General features: G+C 38.0%; 1 protein-coding gene across 7 annotated transcripts in view; it reads right to left on the bottom strand.

The window, feature by feature from the left end:
* TFPI (tissue factor pathway inhibitor) overlaps window positions 1–24,009 on the bottom strand; it is a 141,943-nt gene that overhangs the window by 16,550 nt on the left and 101,384 nt on the right. For 3 of the 7 annotated variants that reach the window (XM_014259093.2, XM_014259094.2, XM_014259095.2), the window contains exons 1-3: window positions 18,784–18,976; window positions 8,885–9,004; window positions 951–1,151 (exon numbers count right to left, since the gene is read on the bottom strand). In XM_014259093.2, the coding sequence (XP_014114568.2) occupies window positions 951–1,151; window positions 8,885–8,999 (316 nt within the window). In that variant the 5' untranslated portion in view covers window positions 9,000–9,004; window positions 18,784–18,976. Of the gene's footprint in view, window positions 1–950; window positions 1,152–8,884; window positions 9,005–13,321; window positions 13,411–18,783; window positions 18,977–24,009 lie in introns of those variants that run through there. The other 4 variants (XM_014259091.2, XM_014259092.2, XM_088058955.1 and 1 more) reach the window with 3 other exon arrangements.

Here is a 24,009-nt window from a genome sequence, read left to right as displayed (position 1 = left end):
ATTACACACCTTTAAGGACCCCTTTGTTCTGAAATTTTCTTGCCATTTCCATTGCCTTCTCCCCCTTCAAGATATCCCTATTTCCTGTTTACACAGGCAGACACATTCCGTCAAATACCAGTGAAAGAAAGATCCATAGTTGGTATCTGGAGGAAACCATCAATAAGACTTGAATTCCTCCAGTCTCTAAAAATACAAGCTTGCCAAATTTCTAGCTCCACTGGCAAATTTAAGAATCTTCTAATTTTCATCCAGTCATGTGAGGAATTTGTACAATGCTGAAAACCTTAATTAATTACAAGGATGAATTTTAATAGCGAAACCAGCATTCACAAGGCCCTTGGTGCACATTGTGCTGGGTATCATGTTAGATCTCATTTTCCTCTTTCCAATGATTAACTGAGGAGGTTTCAATAAAGCAAAGCTGACAAATGGCTATAACTGACATTTTTAATGAGAATTATCTGCTACTGTAGTAATAATTACGCTGAAACAGAGAAGATGGCCAAAATTTTGGACAACTTCTATCAACTTCTCAAGTGAAGGACAAACCTGAGATCAAAACTTGGGTTAGACACTCTGAAAGAAATAAAAAAAATCTTTGCTACCCACAAGCTTAGCCCAGCCTCAAAATCAATTTCATTTAGGAACTCATCCAAAACAGGGCTGTAGCTAGAAAATAAGATTCCTTGCATTGGTGTCTCTTTTCCACAGCTTGACTATAAAACCTGCCTATCTTTACAAATCCTGAATGCCTGCTTGTACCATGTAAAACAATTCAATGACTACAACTTACTTGGGAATACTTGGAAACATAATTAGAGGAATTGTATTTCTGTATTAATAAGAAATGAAGAGGCCTTTAATTTCCCAAATTCAAGTGGTTTGTGAATGACAAATAACAGATGCAAATAAAGAATTGATAGGAGGGTGAGAGAATGGGTACTGGCCTGTTGCCACACACTTCTCCTGGCATTCCTCCAGCGTTAGGAAGTTGTTCTCATTGCCATGGCATCCACCATATTCGAATACTTCACACTTGCGGCTTTTAATATTGAAGAAATAGCGGATGTGGATGGCTTTGCATGGACCATCATCTGCTTTCATGGCACAGAATGAATGCACAAGCTTCAGTGGTGGCAAAGCAGCACCTGTAATACAGAGGAGAAGTAGGAAAACTGAGTGAGTTTGCTGCAATACTGCATAGTGTAACTCCCAAATGAGATTGCTTGTGTGTTCTGCTCGAGAGGCGCTGCACAACATCTGTCTGCAAAGCTCTGAACACACTAAACAGATGTAAAAAGAAAAACATCATCTGCATTGGAACACAAATTCCATTCAATCAATTCAAATGTGTGGTTTCAATTTTCCACCAAAACAGCTCATAGTATAAACTTCAACTCCTCCTCACAAACCTCTAAACTGTTATGGAGCGTGGCTCAGTCACACGAGCTGGGGTATGAGTATGGGGTACAAAACACAAACACTGAGGAAGCCCTGGTAGCTCCAAAAGACACGATGACCACCAGGACAGAAAGTTTCCTTGGGCTCTCTTCCATGTGGTGCTCCCAGTGAACCTGGCTCAGAAAGGATCTGCCAAGGAACAGCGTGGGATGGCCAGAGCCCTGCAGAGGGCATCCCTCTCCTGTCAGATGGCACTTCACTGGGACACAAACCATGCCCGGACCACTGACACGCACCAGACCTTTCCCTTCAATCTCACCCTTCTTGCATTACAGCTTTCAACAGCATACAACTAGAGAATCAAGGCAAAACAAAGCTGGATGCTTTCAAATTGTGTCATTTCTGTCTTTCAATGTGTATTATACACAATGTTGTGTATAAATTGTTATATGCATTGTGAAGAACACTAGCAACATTTCACCCTGTCTGTAAGGAAATTCTGACTAGCAATCCAGTTCCTGATACTGTTCCCTTATAAACACATGGTTTATTATATTTTTCTGTTTTGCTTATCCAAGGTAGTATTTTACCCTAGTGGGTTTTGCAAGCTCTACAGAGCTTTTGTGCTTGCCATAGGAGCCAGAAGAACAGACCTAAAGCTTTTCATTCATTCTCCTACAGCTAATTAGTACACTGATGTCCCAGAATATGTATGCAAACATAACTATCTGTGCTCTTTGCAGTGGTCCAGGAAAGAGACAAAAAAGATAAGGAAGAAGAGTTTACATGGTCATGTAATAATTACAGATTTCTACTACTACTAGGTTAAGTTTCTAGTTTTAATTTAAAGAATCCACAAAAATCAGACTTTATGACATGGTTAAAAGTGAACTTGTGTACTTACTACCCACCTGCTTTGTGGATATATATGATTTTAGCATTTAAAATAGACCTGATTATATAACCTTTGAATTAAATTCAAAGAGCTGAGATAAATCTTTGTAAGTACTGAGGTCCATGGAAGTTTACTAGTTTTATTCCATTTGAGCCATTTATAACTATTAAACCTACAGAAAAGAAACAAATTTCAGCACTAAAATATTTTAAAGAATAGCATTTAAGTCCTTGAAAAAAATAACAACCTCCATTACACAATGACTATCAACAGAACAATTGTAGCACATAATCAGATCTTCCAAAAGGACCATTTGGTGTTAAAATACATATAAATACATATAAAGAAGACTAATTTCAAAATTCTATTTAAATATTCAGTCCCCAAAATAGTTTGTGACTTATGCCATATTGGTGAAAAACACATTTTCAGATTTTGAAGTTGGGTATACAGATTTGAAATAATTTTTGAAGACTGTATAATAGGAAATATTGATTAAATAAAATCAATAATTTTAAGAGACATTAGATTTGGTAAACTTGCTATAAAGCTCAGCTTGCCAAATAAGATTTCAGATTTTTTTTTTTCTAGTTTCATTAGCTGGGTCTTTCAGAATCCACAAAGATTTAGTATTTAGAAGTCACAATAAATGCCAAGCTGGACTTCAAAGGTTCTAAAGTTCTCCAGAAGTCTTGGGAGTCCTTTGGAAGGGACTTTAAAAGGCTCAACTAAAAAAGTTAAGAGGACACATTTTGCACATTGCAAAATGAAACTTTGGATTTCCCCCACTCAGTACCAGGGAAAAAATGCCTTCAAAACATCAAAGTTTTCAGTAAGTTATGAACTCACTCCTGTAATGCTAAAATCAAACACTCAGAGCTCCACAGAAACCAATCCAACTCAAACGTGGTCAGGGTGAGGGCTGGCAGCTGGTTTATAAACACGTCATTTTCTTGGCACTCGAGAAATGAGATCCCCTCTGTGACCTCTGCCAGTGACCCAGTTCAGTCTACAAGAGGTTGTGAAAATTTACCAGGTTTCTTAACTACTGAAATTTCAGACACAGGGTTTTGTCAGCTCATTTTCTTGCTGCATTGCATCACCCCAACGTTGTGGGCTATCCAAACAAAAATAGTATGCAAGCACAGTTGCAAAACTACACAAAGAGGATGAACAAATGGCTAAGCAGAGTTCATCCCGGGAACTTTCTGGTCTCCACTCCTAGCCCACTTCCCATCAGACCCACGGAACAAATGCATTGTTTTGGTTACCTCCTAAGGCCTTTCCCCCTGCAGTCACAGGGATGCTGTTAACCAGTGACAGATGTCCTCACATCTGCTGGGAACATAATGACTAACTCTGTCACACTTCTTGGCAATCACTCAGTTTCCTAGGAATGCTAGAAACTTGCCATAGTTTGAGTAAAATCTGTACCCTGTCAAACCCCCAGGGGCCAAACCCTCCAGCCCCAAACAGTAACCAAGTGACTCTGAAGAAAGAGGTCTCAAAGGGATTCATCGGAACAGAATCATTCTTCTGTCTGGAAACAGTGAAAGAATTCTTCCCCGTTATTTTACACCTGGGAACACTTAACTCACACAGATGATATAAAATTAGCTTTCCTTCTCAGATTAGAATAGCAGATGAGAGGCAAGCCAGGAGTGTTTGCCCAGTAGATCTGCATAGAAACACATCTGCCTGTACTCATTTCACTTGTGGAATATACCTTGATAAAACTAAGCATAAGGCCTCATCCTCTGATCTTGAACGCTGGGACAAAGTGCTATTACATTTTTGGTGCTGTGTGAAAAGCACAGGATATGACATTTAGTGAAGATGTCTTTTAGGAAGGTCAGTGAAAATCCTTCAACAGGATGATAATATAATATCCTTCAACAGAGGAAGATAATATTAGAATGAATGTTAACGGAGTTTCTCAACCAAGTGAAGTAAAATTCCAAGCAATCTGAAGCAGTCAGTTCTAGGATTTTACTACTCTTCTTGTAAGAGAGCCCTTTTTTTGGTAATATACTGCCTGAATATTCTTTATTATATATTAAATAATTTTTACTTCCTTCATGCATAGACAAGATATTTTAAAGCCATATATACAGACATGGTAAATCAGTTTTGATTCTCCAGTCTACCATTTGTGTCTTGTAGTTCAAGGCTGCTGCAGGAGAGAAAGTTGATTTGGGCACTCTCAACCTTGATTTTGGGCTCTCCATGTTCAGCTGCTCCCCTGGCTGCTTAAAGCCTTGGCAGTGCAGCAGCTGCCCTGCACTCAACCACTTCAGTAGCCCAAACCTCTGTCTACTTTCTTTTTATTGGAAGACTTTTGTCTCCTCTTAATTATCTCTGTACTAAATAAACTCTTTTCTTCCCATCTTCTTATTGGCCTTGCTTTCTAATCCTCTCATAATTCTTATTTGGATGTTTCCTATTGGTCTGTATTCCTGGTAAAACGTGCTGCTGAGAGTTGACTATAATCCTCTACCTGAGGTGCTTTTTCCCTTAAACCAGCACAAAATCACTTGCCTTTGTTTTTTAAAACAACACTGAATTACTTTTGTAATGCTCTGTAACTTCTATTTACTTTCCAGCAAATAGAACCTTGTTATACAGGTGCTTCAACATTAATTTTCCATCTTGTGTTAATGATTGCATTAATTCTTCTTCTTCTTAAGTATAGCCCATTGAATTTGTCATTTAAAAAAAAAAAATTAATTTGACCCCCCCACTTTTGATCTGTCTCTGTTGGGTATTTATTACTCATCCAATTTAGACATTTGGTCCAAATACATTAAGAATTCCTGTATAATTATGGGACTGAACTAGCCTAGACCAAAGCAATTTTGTTATAAATACATTAAATAATGATTACAGCTGATGTTCACTGTCACAGGGAAGTTATTACTTCCCATACTAAAACTGAAAAAAAATCCAACAGAATCTCCTCTCCCCTTTTCCTTCCCTACATTTTCAATGTAATGACTTCCTTACGTCAGCTACATGAGCACTGAGCACCCACTACTCTGTCCTAACACTGCACTCCACAACCTGTGTTACGACCAAAGCCATGCCCATGAAATGGCTCACAATGAGAATGAGCTCATTGCAGGTATTTTTGGGCACTACTTTCTTCCTTCAGTCCTTCAGCCTTCCTGCTTTTTGCAACTGTCAAACCAGACAGGGGCCAAGCCAAGACTGTTTCTATGCAGCACAGCCACCCCACGTTTGTTATCACTCTCATGGCAAGTTTTACATCCCAAGACGACTGTTTACCACACAAACACCACTCCTCATTTCAGTGCAATCACTGAATTTCACTGCATTTCACTGAGAGAGCCCTAATGAGCTGCAGCCAGCCCTGAGCACATGGGCTGTAGGTGATCCAGGCAAGGCACTATTATCCCTTCACTAGAAAGCAGGGTAATATTACAAAAGCAGAAGCGGTGAATAATGTCTCTAATCCTCTTACATTAGTACAAGTGAAAACAATACCTTTCCTCTGGATGTAGGCATAACAAAAGACTCTAATTTGGCTTTCAAACTCTTGTGGATAATCTGCAGGGCTGCTTGATAAGAAAATCCTCCTTTTAATTAGAAAATGAACTGATTTCTATACTACACCTGCAGCACAATAAATATGAAAGGCGTTATGGAGAAGCTGCTTTTCAGAACAGAACGACATAAATTGTGAGAATAAAGATCACAAATATTTCTGAATTTTTATGTAAAAACACTTCGTTTTAGTTTGCTTAGGTTGTGTGTTCTCAACTTTATACAAATTTCCGTGGTTATCCTTAATTATAAAGATATTCTATCATCTTTCCAGCCTTCCTTGGCAATGTCTCCCTTTGATAAGTGGTATCAATACTAAGCACCTTGTCACTAAAGCATAGCTGTTTCTTTTCTCTCCATCTTTGTCAATTTGACAGCTCCCCACCCACACACTGTTCAGTGCTCTTCCTACCCTGTGTTTCCTACACTTTCTTTAGGCAGGCACATTTATTCTTGGCAAGCTCTCACATATGAATAAAAAGCACATTCAATTTGTGAGTCATTTACTTCAGGCTTTGGAACATCAACTGAAGTGCTGCCTACCACATAAGGGATTAATGAACAATATACATAACCTGCTTATTTTTATACCTTTCATTTTTGTTATTACACTTATCTGTTGATGGGAAAATGACAGATTTTGCTGGAAGAGAACAAATTAAAAATCCTTTTTTATTCCATTGGACTTGACCTTGCAGTCCTGATTATTACTGTAATTAAAATAGACAAAAACCTACCTGTTAAATTCACAAAGCATTTGTACTCAATGTGATCCAAAAGTATGACATTAAAAATAATGGATGCACTCAACTAATTTTATCCTTTAATACCTGAAATTTATGGGATGCTGGGGTAAAATATGTCATTGCTTTATAATCATCTAACTTCAAAAATAAATGTTACCAATGACATTTCAGCCCACAAAACTTTGACATTTAAAGTCTCTGAGTCCAGAAGTTAAATCTTGAGAAACCACAAATACAATTTTAATTAACAACAATCTAAATATTTTGTGAAAACAGAGTACAGCAAAAGCTTTTTTATTGTAAACACTGCAACTGAGTCTTCAGTAGTCACAAAAGCAGGATCCTAATTTAGTATCTAAGCCTCACATTTGATGGGTTTTTACTTCAGAATTAAAGCCCAGAAGTTCAGAACTCTTTCTCATACTAAATCCATTTGTGGTCACATAATCCTAAGTAACCGGTTGCAAAATAACCGGTGAAAAAATAACCCCCAGTAAAACAACTATTTAATTTCCTTGAGATTACTTGTGGGATCTGGGGTTATTTTTGTTGAAGTTGTTAAGGGTTATGCTCTGTTGGAAAGGCACAGCTGCAGGCTGGATGGCTGCAGGTTGGTTGGGGGGTGAGAGGCAGCTATGGGGAGGAACGCGTGGGCAGCGCATGAGCGGGAGGGTGACGGTGATGGGACACGGACAGCAGCACTGCAGCTGAGCAGCCACTGGGTGCCCTTCTTCTGCTCAGCTCTGGTTTTGTCCAGTTGAAATTAAAATTATCAAAGGGGAGTGATTTCTACAATGAAGTGATTTCCTTTGCATGCACATTTGGGTCCATGTCTCTTTGTTCCCCGTTGCTACAATTATTTACTTATTTTCTTTTATAAACAAAGTAAATAGAGGAAAAAAAATTAAGCCATAAGAGTTCTTGTTATGGTGACAAAGTGTGCAACCTGATTTGGCCTTCATGACCTGCAAGCTTAGATAAGTATTTATACAGCACTAACAGTTGTGGGGCAAAGATAGATGTGACTTTGCCCTCAAACAAAAGGGGCATTGTTGTACTTCAGAGTTAAAAAGAGTTTAAAAGAAACAAATTTATTCTGCATGAACCAGAGCAGCCATTCTAAGCATTCACTTAACCTGGAAGAGCACATATCTTAAATTGTAGTGACTAATCGTGACATGGTCCTATCTTAGTATAGCCATGACTGTGCACAATTACTATTTCTGTCTCAAAGAACACTGCTGCAAAAGTCTGATAGAGAGAAATAATCTGGATAGAAATCGGACAAAACATAACAAATAGGTTCCCTTTAGCTGCACTTTCATTTGCACTTCAAAAGCAGACTTCTCAAATAAAAGCATCCACTTCATAGTCCTCTGCAGCTTAGGGAAGTGATGACAGTTTCGAGTCATTTCCTCAAAGGAAAAAGGAATATTTTAGTGTGGCCCCAGCAGTGTATTTTCCCCTCATCTTTCTCAGAATTGTTTGGGAAGAAATTGAAATACCCTTCACAACAATATCCAGTCTAGAATTCTGATCCATCTTAATTTCAGTGAAGTAAACAATGATCTTACCATGGTGAAAATCTGAGAACATCCCCAGTTCTAACAGTCACTCTGGTTTTCTAGCAAAAATTTTCAACCGCTGAATTTTTAGTCAGAATTGCAGAATATCCTGAGTTGGAAGGGATTAACAAGGATTGAGTCCAACTCCTTTATTTATCCAGTGATATCAAATCACTTGGGACAATACAAAGACCTTCATTAAGGCCCAGGAAAACTACCAGGACAGTAATTGTATCATCTTTAAATCCAGCTTTGCAAATAAACTTGACTCAAGAAATCTGTGCATGGAACAGAGCAACATCAATCTACAATGGTATTCATCATATTTCTGTTTTTATTGTGTGAGGTAATAAAGCCTGAGTTATCCAGTTCTATGTTTCCTTGCCTGAACATTGAACTTTTCCATGCTCCTAAAGCAGAGCTTTAAAGGATTCATCTTGATATCCAACCCAGTGTTTGATTAGGATTAGATGTTCCAAAAAGTTTGGGAAACAGAAGCCCCAGTAGAAGGCAATTTTGCTAAAGCTTAATAGATAATTCTAAGCATCTCTCTCCTAGTTAGAGAATATTTTTAGCTTAGTCCCAATTTCAAAAGTTTCCCACAAAAGTTCTCAAGTACAGAATTACATCTGGAGTGCATTTAATGGGCTTTTTGTTTGAGTGTTTGGTTTTTGTTGGTTGAGTTTTAGGTGCTTTCTAGCATCTCTTACCCACAACATGCTCTTCTTTGCTGCCATCCAGCTCATCATTTGCGTGCCCGGCGATACAGAAGAACAGCAAGATAAAGGGTGAAGATAAGGAATGTCCCCTCTTTCTTCCCTTCATCTTCCCTGTATAACATAAAAATGACAAATTCAGTCAGGTTCCTTGAGCATCCTGCAAAAGTGTGGGCAGACACACAGACTGGGAGCTCTGGAGATAACACGAGCTCTTTTAGTATAATCACGTTGTAAGCACGATGGAAAAGAAGACAAGGATTGTGCTCAGCAAATTGCACATCTCCTATCCCATCTCCAGTACAGGTTACAGGCACTGCTATTGCTTCCCTTCTAAGCCCCAGCTGAAATCACTTCCCGGAACACCATCATGACATGAAATGTAACCCTTGGTAATTTTAATGTCTCAGCACTAATGTAGTGTTGCTTGCCAAGTCAAATCATTCCAAGTAACTTTTACTCCACCTGCAGAACCTAGATGCATTGCCATAACATTTTTAATGAATATTTAATCAATTTATAGTTACCAAGTTCCCAGACTCTTGAGTAAGTTGCATTTCAGAGGAATCAGTAAATTTTTTGCAATGTGGGCTTCAGCACTTTAAGCAGGATTTTATATCTTGTAGATCTCTTTAATGCCAAGAACCTCACTTAAGTACAGAGCTACTATTTTTCACTTTTAATCAAATCAGTGCAATCATTGACAGAAGGAAAACACTTTTATTCCATGGCAGCTAGCATGTTCAGGTTGCCAAAGATGAGGTTACGCACGCACACATGAAATTAACTCTGAAAAACCTTTTTTAGAAATGCATATTTTCCAGCTAACTAAAAGCTTCTTAAGGATCGCTGGATTTTAATTAGAGAATAGACTCAATATCTTCTTTGTTACCAACAGATCAATTCCCCATTCATAATCCCTAGTTCCCTACCCTCTTCTATTAAAGTAGAATACTAATTATTTTTTGCTATGTTAATTAATATTAAGTAAATAAAACCTAAAAATCTAAGGGCTAGGAAGTTCCTAGCCTTCAGACACTCTTTGGCCTTCAGTGTTTTTGTTTGCATGCCTGTGGAGACAGCATGTCTTCACCAAATCAGAGCCACAATTCTCATTTCTTTCTAGAAAACTTAGCAGTTTTTCCCTCTTGCACACTCAGTGTTTTCCCAGCTTGCAGCATATAATAGAAAGGGAATGAATTCTTAAAAACAGATCTTGATGAAACCATGAGCAGCGCTAATTTTTAGGCCATTTTAAAATTTGACAATACCCTTTAGAAGGCTTCAGTATATAATGCAGTGAAAGACACTGAGATTTCTTCATTTTTTCTTTCTTTTTTCCATAAAGTAACAAAAATTTGGGGTTTAAAAGAATTTCTATTTTAGCCAGAAAATATGACCATGGTAAATTCTACATCATAATGCGTTCCTGGCAAAATAAACAAAAAATTGCATGTTTTGATTCCTTCTAAACTCAATTATTAAGCTTAACTTCTACAGGAACAAATAAAATGCTTTTACAGTTTGGCAAAACATTTTGCAAATGAATACCTATCTCATTTTGTGCTTTTAATCATGATTTAAAAATCTCTCCTCAAAGACTACTCTTTAATTCTGGGAAAAAAATCAGAAATTATTGTTTTCTAACAGAGATGGAATAACCTCCCTTGGATTAGAAACCAATGCACAAGTTTTGAAATATTCTGTAAACGGAAAAAATGAGCAAGAGTTTGAATTGCTCATTTTCAGGTATTTTTCAAAGAAACAGAAGAAGCATCTTTTACCATAATTCTAACTGGAACTACAGTTTTGCAAGCCTTTATATACAAAGTTTTGTAGTGCCTGACCTTGGAGGAATTATGCATTTTCATTCAAAGTTTAAAAAAAAAAAGAGTTACAACAAATCTTTTTATTCACCCCGATAAAAAGTCCAGTCATGCTTTAAAATAGAAATTAACTCCGTACAAAGTGACCTAAAGTTGTCTATGACTGTCTTTGTGATTTGAGAGATGTCTGATTTATGATGTTAGTTTGACCTCAACTAAAATGAAAATAAATCCACAACTAATAAAAATGGTATGGGGAGAAATATCAAGCAAGAAAATTCAAAGAACTGCACAGATACTTAGCATTACAATATAAACAAAGTTGGTGATGGTTTGACCTTGTCTAGGCTCACTTAAAGCAGAAATATCATTAAATATTCAGATTTGATACTTAGATACAGAGTAATAACTTTCAAACTGCCTGGCTCCAGTGAGGTCACTCTAATAAAGAATTACAAAATACAGTTATAGTTTTTGAAATTACATGGGAAAGAGCAAGTTTCTAGTACATTTTTTTCTTTAGAAGTAATCATTGGCACAATTGCAGCTTTTCATAAAGGAACTTGTTAATTATCCACAACCTCAGTAATCCATGGATTAATTCCATGTTTGTCCCTGAGCCCTCGTTTTCCATGTTTGAGTTTTTCCAAATATGCCATCAAAACTCTCACTTGTTCAGCAAAATTCTATTTGAATCTGGTTTTCAGTCACCTAAAGTAAGGCTTTGATTCCTTCTTCCAGGAATCTACAGAGTAGAGATTTAGTTTGCAAAATTTATTAATCAATTTTTAGTCAGTTATTCCATATTCTTAAAAGCTTTGCCCCAAGTAGAAGAGTGGCAATCAGGCAAAAATAGAAATCCTTAATGAATTTCTATATTTTTTTTCATTTGGAAATAGAATTTTGTGTATCATGAGCTACCATATAGAATTGTCACTGTGAGGACAATTCTGAGGATTATGAGGACAAATTACTGCATTAAACAGAGGAAAAAAACCCTTACCAGGGTACAGTATTTCTATTCTTCCAACACCTACATTGCCCTTAAGAGGAAGGGTCAAAAGTGTGTCAGAAGCTGGGCATCTCAGTGGTTGGGCCAGTTCCCAACAGGAACAATGTAGGCTGTGCAGCAGTGTATCTGCCTCGCTGCAAAGTCTCCTGACCAAACACAATCTCCTTTATCTTCCTGCTCACGTTCCCAGGAGGTCACACAGTCCCAGAACACTGGGTCAGGTTTGGGTGGAGGTGGGATGAGTGGGGTGAAGGTTTTGGTAATAAAATGCTTAAATCTTTCTGTGCTCTAATTATTTCTTATTATTTCCAAAGGAAGAATGAAATTCCAGATCAAAGCATATTTGGGGCTGGATTTTCGATTAAAACCCAAACCCTCTTGAAAAAACTTCACGTTTTCTGACTGGATGTTCAGCTGCCCAGTAACAGAACTTTAAAGCTGTAAGTCTTACGATACTGGAATAATTTTTTTTAAGCATTCTGATTTTTTGGTGTTGTATTTATATGGACTGTAAAATTCAAAATACTTTGTGATATTCGGCTTGGTAAAATGTCAAATGCACACATTGGTAAAAAAACTTTCTGTCGTGAGAAAAATAGGAAATGTTTCAATTTTGTCTGAGTTTTTCAGCCACATTCTGAACATTTCTGAGAGTACATAAAGCCTTTTCATCCAGGAGGATTCTAGCTTAGGATAGCCAGGCATCAGTCCAGCATTCATGCTCATTTTATCATTAAGGTATATTTCATACAGACAATTCCTTTGCAACTGGCATTCCACTGCTCCCAATCTCCCCACCTTTAAATGAGACATTTTATAACACACAACAAGAATTTTACTTGACAAAGGAGATCAAAGGTCTGTGGGTAATAATTACCACTGATTTATTTGCAATCAAGGAAGCTCCCAGTAACAGATCCTTACTACCTGGCCTTATAACCAAGCCTTTTTTATCCTGACACCCAAAACAAAAAATAAAAGGAAGATCTCAAGATTTTTTTGCCAAAACCGGAAAAGTATAAAACTCAGTGTCGTCCATGCATTTTGCAGCCTTTGGAGATAGGACTTTTATGTATATATATATATATATATATATATATATACTTTTTTTTATATACTTAGCAGTCTCTTTTACATCAATTTCTATGGTTCCCTGAATGTTTAGTCACAAACATTTTATTTTTTTTCAGCATGGCATTTATCTCTAACAAGTTAACTGGAAAAAGAAAAACAAAACTAGCATTTCCCGTAGTAGCCAAAAAAAGTCATCCTTAGAAAAAGGCCTAAAGTGACATTGCAATGACTGCAAAAGTGACTCATTCTCCCTGACAGCCCAGGAAATAAAAACACACACACAAAAAAAAAAAAGGCAGAGGATATAATTAAGCAGAGTTAATAGCAGGAGGTAGGATGTGCATGGTCAGAGGTCCAATTTAGCACAGCCTAAAATTAATGATTAAAAGGTCTAACTAGACAGGGTTGTAACACTTCTAATATAAAAGCAGACTTTTTTCAGTCCACTATTGTTCAGAGGCATTGTTTTTGCTCTGTGGTATCTTGTACCACCTACCAACTCACGTGACAAAGTCTTACCTGCAGCATTGTCTCCCAGCTGGCAGAGTCAGTGTTCCCTCGAAAATTTTTTTATTCCATGTGCTGGTTTGGAGCTGTTTTCTCATTCCCTCAGCTGTAAATATGATAGGTGATAGGAATTCTACTACCCCTGTTCTGATGGTGATACCTGAGTCAGTGATGAGCTGTCAATTAAACTGATTTCCACCAAGTCACCAGAGCCTTGTGCTGTCACAGCAGCTTAGTAAATTCAGGCAGTGCACTGTGAATCATGAGCATGCAAACATTACTGAGTGAAAGAAAAAGCTATGGAAATTCCACCTCCCATCCCAAATTATCTCCCTTTTTCTGTGCCCTGCTGCAGCAGCTCCCATATTCTGTGTCAGTCCTGAGACCAGGGTCTCCATCCACTTCCTCTGAGAACTTCAAATTCCTTCTTGTCATGAAAGAGAATTATGGTTGGTTTCCTACCTTTCACTATTTAGCATAAATGCTTTGCTGCTGCTCTATCTCAGAGTCTGAAGTTACCTAGTGAAAACTGGAAAGTGAAGTGAAAACTGGGAACTACCGGGAAAATTTTGAAAAACTAATGTTTTTATTAGCTTTTATGCTGAAAATGTTGTATAATCTGTTTCAGATTTAAACTCCCACCTGCTTTCTGATTTTATGAAGGCTATAAATCATGCTTTTCAAACACACTTGATAAAAGAATTGCCAAAAAAAACCCCAAAAACCTCATCATATTTTGAAATGGAAATCTAAAAAAATAAATTAATAAACCCAGCACAAGAAGTCTCATATATATATATATATATATATATATATATATATATATTTTTTTTTTTTTTTTAAATGCCTGTAGACCTCTTGCCTTTTTATTTTCCTTGTTAACTTCTTTCAATCTTGCTTTAAAACTGTTTTCCATTTTTCCAGCTTAGGTCCAGGACCTATTTTTTCCCTTCTGCTGGTCTGTTTACAACTGGCACTGGGTACTTCTGCCATCCTGTCTCCACTCTACTTCTCTTGTGACACAGCTCAGGCTCTAAATTCCTTCTCCACTGACTTCTCTTTCTTGCCTGGCTCAGTCAGGTGTCCCAGCCACGGTATCCATGACCCAAGAGATGGGAACTGGATATAATCAGGTAGGCAGGCCTACAGTGACAGTAAGCCTTGGCTACAGAAGCCTGCAAACAATTTTCCTAATTTCCTGACCAAGCAGTGCAGAGCACCTGATGCAACAGCCAGAGTGAATTATAACTTCTGAAATTAAGACTGATTCATTAAAATAACTGCATTTCTCACGGGAACACTGGGTTTGTCTACAGCAAATCACATAACTAGCTCATTTTCATTTTGATACAGCTTTCAACAGGGAAAAGAAATCTTTTGCTCCTATCAAAATATTTTTACATGTGGACTAAAGCAAATAACTAATTTACATAATTTCATAAATCTTAATAAACAAAACAAACCCACTACATTCAGGCCTGTACTGCTAGGACAGAAACTACCCGTTGGTAGCAAAAATATTGGCCATCTGATTCTATTTTCAAACAAGGAATGCTTTAAGTATCCTAATAAAAACCACTCCAGAGCACAAAATCCACTAGCAAAACAAACAAGCAGCAATATTAGTTACATCTAAGCACTAAAAAATGTCTAACCTGTTTTTTTCCTAGCAGTTTGGACTGGAAAAGTGTATTTAGATGTCAGTTAACTTAGCACAACCTGCTTTTCTAGCAGGGAGAGTAATTTCAGTACTATATTATATATATATAACCCAATGGTGTGTAATTTCCCATTTGCACGCTCTGTGGAAGCATGACTTCTCAATTGTGAAGCTGTCAGATGCTGAAAATACCACAGGCAGGCACAGAAGGAAACTACTGCCCCAGTGATGCCTCTTGTGACTGCTTTTGATCATACCCATTCACCTTTTGTAACCTTATCATCACATCAATCACATTTTCACACATACAGAGGGGTCAAAATACAAATTTCCTTGCTCTGTCAGGCAAGTTTAGCTCACCTGGTCTCTATCTTCCCTGCTGGAAACAGCACAGACACTTCCTGCAGTGGATGTGTGATCGTCACAAGTCGGAAATGCTGAAACTGCCTTCAGTGAGAATCACCCAGGATTCCAACTGTCTCAGATTATCACCCTACAGCCGCTTGAAACCAACATAAAATAACAATGCCATAGAAGAGAAGGGTTGCATTCCCTTCATCTCCCACCACAGTACAGATCATGATTCTCATCCTGATGGCACTGCCAGCTCCTGTGGACATACAGCAAATGCCAACACACTGAGAGACCTTTCTAGGAGTTCATAAAGACAGTACCAACTGAGTGATTTCTTCACATAAAATTTGTGTTTCTAACTTACTTGCTGAAACTACTCTTTTCAATGCAGTTACATTAAAATTAGTTCTCTTGGAATGCTTTATTTTCTGAAGGAAGGTTTAATTTTCTGAAAAAACTTGAACTTTCTTGTGGTCCAACTTATACACTGGGTTATAAGCAAAGCCTAGTTTTAATTTCTCACTAAACTGTAAATCAAATTACCCAGTAAACTTCAGAGCTACACTCAGTTATGAGAGGCACTCATCAGGGAAGATGGCAGCAATACTAAAGATGGAAAATAAACAGCTCTATTAACAGCACAGGGAATAATCCAGAAACCAAAGAGTTGGGAGAGAAAATTAAAAGGATTAAAATGAGTCTATTTTGCTGTGAAGTAACCATGAGGGGAAAGGAGTTATACAATTCTCCATATGGTTTTGCTTCATTCTGTCCTCAGGGGAATTATGTCCCCATTGTAAAGTTAAAATGGTTTCATAAGAGAAACATACAGAAGTGGGTAATTTGTCCCTGTTTTTAAAGAGAGTTTTCCCTGCTTTCACTGCAAAGAGCAGCTTCAGATAGGAACACCCCCATCAGCCTCTTCTGATTCTCTGGAGAAAAAATGTGACTGTTCAGAATGCAGTCCAAACAAACAACACTAGAAACTACTGGAATTTGACAAATTTTTAACACTTTGCTCCAAATTTGAGATATCACAGTCATGTAAACTTCAATGCTACTAATATCTATTGATATTCTCTTTTATTTTTTAATTTTAAAATTTCTTTTCTTCTTCCTATACACATGCTCTGAGTCCTTCTGGCAGACATTCTCAGAATGAACTGAATGCACAACAACAAAATCATGACAGTGAAAAAAACCTTAGAGCAGATACCACCTTATTTTACAATGCAAGCTAAAATTACTGCCAGAATCACCTTTTCAAAGTAAATGTAGATATTAAAGTAACTTTTCAGGATGTGAGAGTCTGTGTATTTTTTTTTTTCAGAGGAGATTTAATTTTATTTTTTTTCCAAAAGTAATCCTAATCCCACTGATATATCAGTGGGAAAAGTCTTCTGTGTCCTGAAGTACTGCAAGGTGCACAGAATCAGAATATCATAAAGGATATCAGTGCCCCAGTGCTGGAGAAACCTGGGTACCAGTGTCTGCTTACATTTATACACTTGGAAGAGTTATTTGAGCAACAAACAGTCCCTTCAGGTAGAACTGGAGCTGAGTAATTCTCCTCCTCTAACTGTGGATCTGGATATGTTTTGTGAGTCTACTAGGATGCTCCTTCTTTTACACCCTTGCTTTGTTTCCAAGATCACTTTTCATTCAATTTTTTCAAAATTTCCTCTTCCCAGAAAGTCTGCCTCCTATTTGAATACTGTCCCTCACTTCCCTTTAGATCTAAAATAGACCCCAAAGAGTCATTGTTTTACCATTGAGCTTTCAAAATCATTCTCCCATGAGATTAGGGATAGATAAACTCAATGCCATTAAATTTCTATCTGTCCTGAGTCAGAAACATAAAACTCTTATTCTGCATTTAGAATATTACTAGATGAACTACAATTAAGTTTTCATGAGCAATATTAGTAAATGTGGGCACTGCACTAAAAAGCTAAATGCACCTTAAATATCACATAGCTACACCAGAGAGCTGCAATGCTTTAAAACTCATAATTACAAACTATCCAATGCTCAGTGTAAGGACAAACATACAGACTACTGAAAAGCAATTTAAAGGGCACTTGGTGACTTCCTGGCATAAAAGTCATAAAATTTTCAAATAAATGGATTAATCAAGCAATTGGCCACATGGCTGCTTTTTAATGAGGCATTTCACACGAGGCATTATTTGACAGGAGAAAAGGCCAGAATAGGATGTGCTTTAATCACCTTTATCTCTTCAACATTGTTCTGTGTACAGTAAACAAAGTAAGCTTGATTATAATCCTCAAATTCATCTTAAACAATAACACAGAGAAATCTGCTGTGGATGCAGGCACTTGTTGCCTTCACAGACAGTAATAAACATCTCCTAGTGAAATTAAATAATGGGCAGAAGGTTCCAAAGGGCAAAGGCTGTCAGTTTTACCCAAGTGGGTGCCTAGCAATTCCTCCAGCACGCCCTTGCTGTCCCTATCTGCACTGACAGCTGCACTTCCTGTCTCTGTGTCTGTCCATAAGACACTCAGGAAGGAAGGTTTATATCTTTACATGTTTCCCATGAAACTTTCATGGCTAATTCCTGGAGCACTGAGTCAGACTGACCATCCACAAACTCCCCATCCCCCCAATCCAAATTGCTATTTGTTCTCCCTACTTTTTCCTCATAATTTCTCATTGTTATGGGCCTTTTCCTCATTTAAACTGCATTTTTTTTTAACATATTAACCAATTCTAGCAATATTTTAAAATACAGGCTAGTATCACTTCTTTGTTTTAAACAGTTACTAAAATTTACATCAATTACTCTAAGTAAAATATTACAAAAATCACCAAAAATATTCTGGTCTTTTTGGGGGGCAGCGTGCGTTTGTTACACTGCTACAACTGGAAGTACTCATTCACTACAGTCATTAAAATGGGGTTTCTTGTAAATTTCAAATATACTGTGGATGAAATTGGCTTATGTCTTATCAGCTGAATTTGATTCTCCTAAAATCTTCCTGTACTCCTTAAAATATAAATTGCTTCAGATGTTATTTGCCTCAGACTGATTTGAAACAGCCTGGCAAACCTGCTTGAATCAAGTTTCTCTTGGATCTATTGCAGTGGAGAAATTGCTTTAAAAAGCAAGAGCTTTTCTTCAAACTCAAGCTATTGATCAGAATTAACTTATTCAACTTTAGGACGGCTTCCTTTCCAAGAAATGTTTTGGAGCTTAAAATACCTCAGACTGAGATTATGGCAACCAAATATTAGCTGTATTAATCATACAAGTATAGTCATTGTCCCGCTGTTTCAAATTTGTAGAGGAAAAGAAGTTTTGCAGCACTCTTTGCTGGACTTTGAATCTAAACATCTGACTACTACTGCATCTAAAGAAAAGCAACCAGCTGCTTTCGGCAGCTGAAGGAAAAAGAATTACTCAGTTAAAACCGAAAGTCTGTTGCAAAGTACTCACCAAACTCCTAGCAACAGTTCTTGAAGAAAGAGGGAATTCCTGAATCAGAGCTGAATATGATCCTCCCCTCCTAATTCACGTTGCAGGGGTGTGGTGTAAAGCTCCAAAGGCAGGGAGGGCTGCAACCTGATCCTGCCAGAGGAGCAATCCCTCCTGCCAGAGGAGCAATCCCTCCTGCCTGCCTTCACTCGGCTCGCCGCCGCTCGGGCGTTTTGCGGAGCTGGCTCCGGGTAGAAGTCACAGATCCGCGGGGATGCTTCCTGTTTAAACTTCTCATCTGCCTCCAGTTTGGAGCGACTGTTTAACAAACAGCACGAGCTAAAATGAAATGCCCTTTTTAAAAAGAGTGAGGAACTGTAGGATAATTTATTCATTGTACCTGGCAGGCTGATGCGGCTCGTGAGGATGCCCTATTCCTTGCAAATTTAAGAGCTGCGATGTGATGGACTGAGGTGTTTTGTCATTTTAAGAGAAGCTCCGCTGCTCGGCCGGCTGTCTGGAGCTGTTCACAAAGGCTATCCTGCCTGCAGCTACAACATCCCCTCTATTTAAACATCGCACCAGTAAGTGCTAAAACTCGAGGGCAAGGTCATTAAGAGTACCATGGCTTGGGATGGGGACCCTCAGAGACCTTGTAACTCGTGCGTGTAGGGAACACGAGAATCTCAGTCTTGGACACGCAGGATGGGAATTTCCCAGATAAGGAATTAAAAGGTAAGAGACAGAAATAACAGCTGAAGTACAATAACTTACACTGTCAGTAGCTGTAACTCATTGTAATTATTTCTAGGCTAGAACAAACAGGTAGTTAAATCACTTTCATTGAAGGTTATATTCAGCTGTTCACCACCATCCTGAAACAGACTGGAAGTTTGTCCTGGTCAGTTAATGGATTAACCATCTCTGACACAAACAGAAGGACTCCTGGCAGCTCCTTAGATCTCCTGGCTGTTGTTCCTGACTGTAAAAATGTTTGTAATACTTTTCAGAACAGTCAGTAATCAGCTGACTCTACTTACTATTAACTGGGTCAATAATCAAATGGATTAACTGTCCTGAAATGGACTAGAAGTGCTCCCAAAGTAAAGGGACGATTCAAATGCTGGGGATGGGGTTCTACCGTGCAGTTACTAATTACCAGCTCAGATAAAGAGGCAAGCCAGATGCAGAGGTCAGTGAAAAGGAAATGGTCAGTCTGTCATTTGTGTCACACCACAGCAAATGAAAACATTTTGTTGAGAATTAGTATCTACTAGTGCTATCCATAAATCTGTTTGAGAGTCACAAGAAAGTCCAAAGCAGATGCACTAGAATTACACCATGACTTAAACAAATGTCTGTACATTTGCAATAGACACAAAACTCACTAGATTTCAAAATATGCACATACTTCTCCACTTTGATAATGCACCTATATGGATGAACAAGGATCTGTGTGGATAGTTTCAACCTTGCTCCACTCTACAAGCAATTTACAAAGAAGTTGCTTTGGTTTTAGTTGTATTGGATGCTGAATGGTCTGAAATTACAAATCCATGCAAATTTATTTCAAATCTAGGGACTGGGCCTGGCCATAATTTCAAGTGGATTTTCTGTTGCTATTTTTATGAGATTTTTTTTTAATGAACACACACAAAAAGAATTTTCATGGTTTGTATCAATGTGTTAGCCTCAGTCTTTTTCTCACAAGATCTTACTCAAGTAACTCAAAGAAATTCTAAAAGATATAGTCCACATAGACATAAAAAATTAGAAGGGAAAAGCTACAGTTTAAAACACATTTGACACTTATTGTCAAATAATTGGAGAAAAACATATAAAGAAAAGTACTTTAAAGAACAGGTAAGAGAATGAAACCCTTATTTTGACTAAAAGTTAGCCTAAGAAATCTTTGGCAAATCATAAAACAGGATGAGAATAAAAATGCCACCATGTGCTCACAGAATGCTTACTCAAAATAAAAAATCCAAGAAAACTATTTCATTTTCAGATAAGCAGTTTTGCTTTCTATTCTATTGATGCCTCTCCAGCTCCCACATGCAGTCCTCCTAATTTAGTTGCCAGCAATTAATTTAGTTGTCCTCCTGATTTACTTTGCATTATAGCTACAACATAAAAGGCTTCAGTTGAAACTGGAATCAGACTTTGAAGATGGAAACAAAACTGATTTGAACCTTTAGTGTGATCAGAGAATTCCATCCAGCTATGACCTGGCCCAGAAAATCACACTAATCTCTGGTGTGCCCTGAAGGCTGCTGATAACTCTTGTCTGTCCACAGTAGAAAATGTCCCTACCTGAGGAGGTATCAATTAGCAGATACATACAATAGTACAGCTAGAGTAAACTAAAACAGAGATGCCGTGAAAAAAATTGTTTGTACATACTTGCAACACTCAGTACTTGGCTCTGAAGAGTCCAAAGCTGAGTTGATTAGAATTTACTCTTCTGACAGTGCATAGAATTATAAAATTACAAATTGGGAGATCAGGGAATTAAAAAAAAAAAAGAGGGTAATACGTCAGCATCATTACAAGCCTGATGAGCAGACACTGCTTGAAAAGGCACACTGCCAGCTACCCTCTGATCACAGGAAAAATCCCTTTACTCCATGTTGTCAGCTGAGAGCTCTCACCATGGTGCTGCTTCTGGTGGCAGCCCTACTTTTTCCAAGAACCAAAACAGGAGGCAATATGCAAATCCAGGAGATCCACTGTCCTGGAGTTCTGTCTTGACTACTGGCCTGCAGAAGGTAGGCAACGGTAACAACACTAATGGTAAAAGTCTTTGCATCTGCAAAATGCTTATAACACACAGGTTAAAAACACTTGATTCTACCTTGAGACACAGCAGTGGCTTCAGACCAGGTACTCCACCCTTCTCTCCACCATGTCATTGTACTACACAGCCTACACTTCTACCACAGTGTGGCAAGCTGGTTTTACATTAACATTGTTAGTGCCAGCAGGACACAAGGAAATGGAATTTAAGAGCTAATTACTATCCTAAAAGCTTCAGAGAATTGGGGCAGGGTCACTGTCCTCTGCAATGTCTGTTACCAGCTTGGGTTGCTGCTCATGCTAGCTGAAACGGATGGAGGGAAAGACAGTGAATTACAAATTCAAACTTTCCTAACCTGTGCATTTTTATTTCTATATTGTGCATTTTTTTAGGAGAGTATGTTATACTTCACCATAGCCCTAAGTATATGCCGTTCAACATCATTAAAATGATGCACAAATATCCAATCTTGTAATTGTTTTAGTGTACCAGAAGAGAGATAAAGCAACACAAAATTATAAGTTTTGTTTGTGCATATACAATAAAAATATTATAAAAAAGAATCTGAAGCAAGATTCACTATATCACACAGTTGGGAAAACACAAAGGCTTACATAAACTGTACTTCACACGAGCCTCTGAGTGAGGGTGTGACATTTCTCGAGATTTAACCAACACAGAATCTGTGATGTCTTGTTGCCCTCTAGCGATTCCACTTGATTTTCTCACTGCTTAGGTCTTCACAAATTTCCTCAGAGCTGAGAGCTGTCTGCCTCCTGTCTTCAACAAACTGAATCATAACTTAATACTTCCACTGGTGCCTGAATGAGAAGGGAAAGCAGGGCTATTTCTGAAGCCTCACAAGGCGTGAGGAGCCCGAGATCAAGCTGACAGGAGAAGCACCAGCAGCATAGGTGGCTCAGCCCAGGGAGCTTAGAGAGAGAGCCAAGATGTGGCAGTCACTGTCACCATAGCATGCACAGGCTTCCCGGGGCATTCCCTCAGCACAGACACTCATCACCTCCCAGCACAGGGATGTTTTCCCTCCCTGTACAATGGAGCACTCAGGTACCTATCAGAAATGCCACTTTTGCACTATTAGCAGCACTTCTCTGCTGAAATGTGAGATTATCTTAACATTAGCTGATTGTTGTGAGGCTCCTGAGGCACATGTCTTTTCCAGCTAAGGTCATCTTCATGTCCACAAAGAGCCCTAACTAGGTTCTGAAAGAGGAACATAGCTTAATTTCCTTTCAGTAGGAGTTTTACAAATGGCTCTATTACTGGTTTATACTTGTTCCATTATTTTTGTTGTAGTCTCTGTAGTATTTAATATTTCAATCCCAACTAAAAACATGTGAATGGAAGTGAAAGACCTTCTTTAGTGAAAGCAAGCTCAGAATCTAGGGGCTGTCACTTGAAAAGCTGTCTCTCTGATTCACTCCTCCATCCCCTCTTATTGCTTCTTTCCTGTAACTTTCTGTTCTTATTTAAAAACCAGGGCTACTCTCAAGGGCTTTCTAAAGACTGAAACTGAAATGATCATAGAAGATAACTATTTTTTTGTGAAAGCAGAAAATTGAGATAATACAATGAGGCAACTCTAAAAATTTAGGCTTTGTTTCTTTCTTCACTCCAAAGCAGTAATAACTAAGTAACATATGAAGGCATAATATTACTAATGGAAATGTAGGAACATCTTTTAAAGGGACAATCTTCAACAGTTAACACCCAAATTTTTGCTGGTGTTTTGTCTTTGGGTTTTGTGCTTTGAAAGTCAAACCTCTAACCGGGCTATCAAGGGTAAGCTGGGTAAGTGGGCTGTCCTACTGTGCTTTTTTCTTCAGGGGTGAGAAAAGAAAAGGAATTGAGTGATGGATGAAAGTGATTATCAGATCAATTTCTTACTAGTTGAAAATCTTCCCAAGAGGAACTATTCAGCCTGTTTGAGCAGCAGAAAGGAATACATTCAATATCTGCCTTTCTGGTTTCCAAGTCCAGTTGTCTTATGATGAGCGATTGGTTCTCTTGAAATAAAATTTCTGCTTTGCCCAGCAGAAGTACAGAGGTTTTGCAGTCAGCTGATGCTGTTCCTTTCCCTGAAAGAAGTTGAGATTTTGGAACTTTCCTTCCATCAACTCTAGGACTTAAAAACAAAAACAAAAAGGTTCTCCTTTTATTAGGCGCAACACTTTGTCGTCTTCTATCCTATAGAAACCCAGTATGAGCATACCACCAGAATATAACATTCCCTGTGTTGATAGCAGATGAAGCCGGGGTTAAATACCCAGCATATTTAATTATCTGAATATTGTTTAGACCAAGCAGGGAGAAGCAATGCAACCCTAAGGATTTGATTTTTCTTTTCCTGGATCACAATCAAACTACTGCCTCTTGCAAAAGGACAGATGTGACAAATGCATTTCTTGTTTCCATCTGTGCAGTTG

The sequence above is a fragment of the Pseudopodoces humilis genome, chromosome 8, assembly GCF_049639895.1.
Source record: "Pseudopodoces humilis isolate 2021_Gansu_Grassland_sample_001 chromosome 8, ASM4963989v1, whole genome shotgun sequence".
Lineage (NCBI taxonomy): Eukaryota > Metazoa > Chordata > Aves > Passeriformes > Paridae > Pseudopodoces > Pseudopodoces humilis.
Note: the sequence above shows the minus strand (reverse complement) of the source record. Positions and strands in the feature narration are given on the sequence as shown.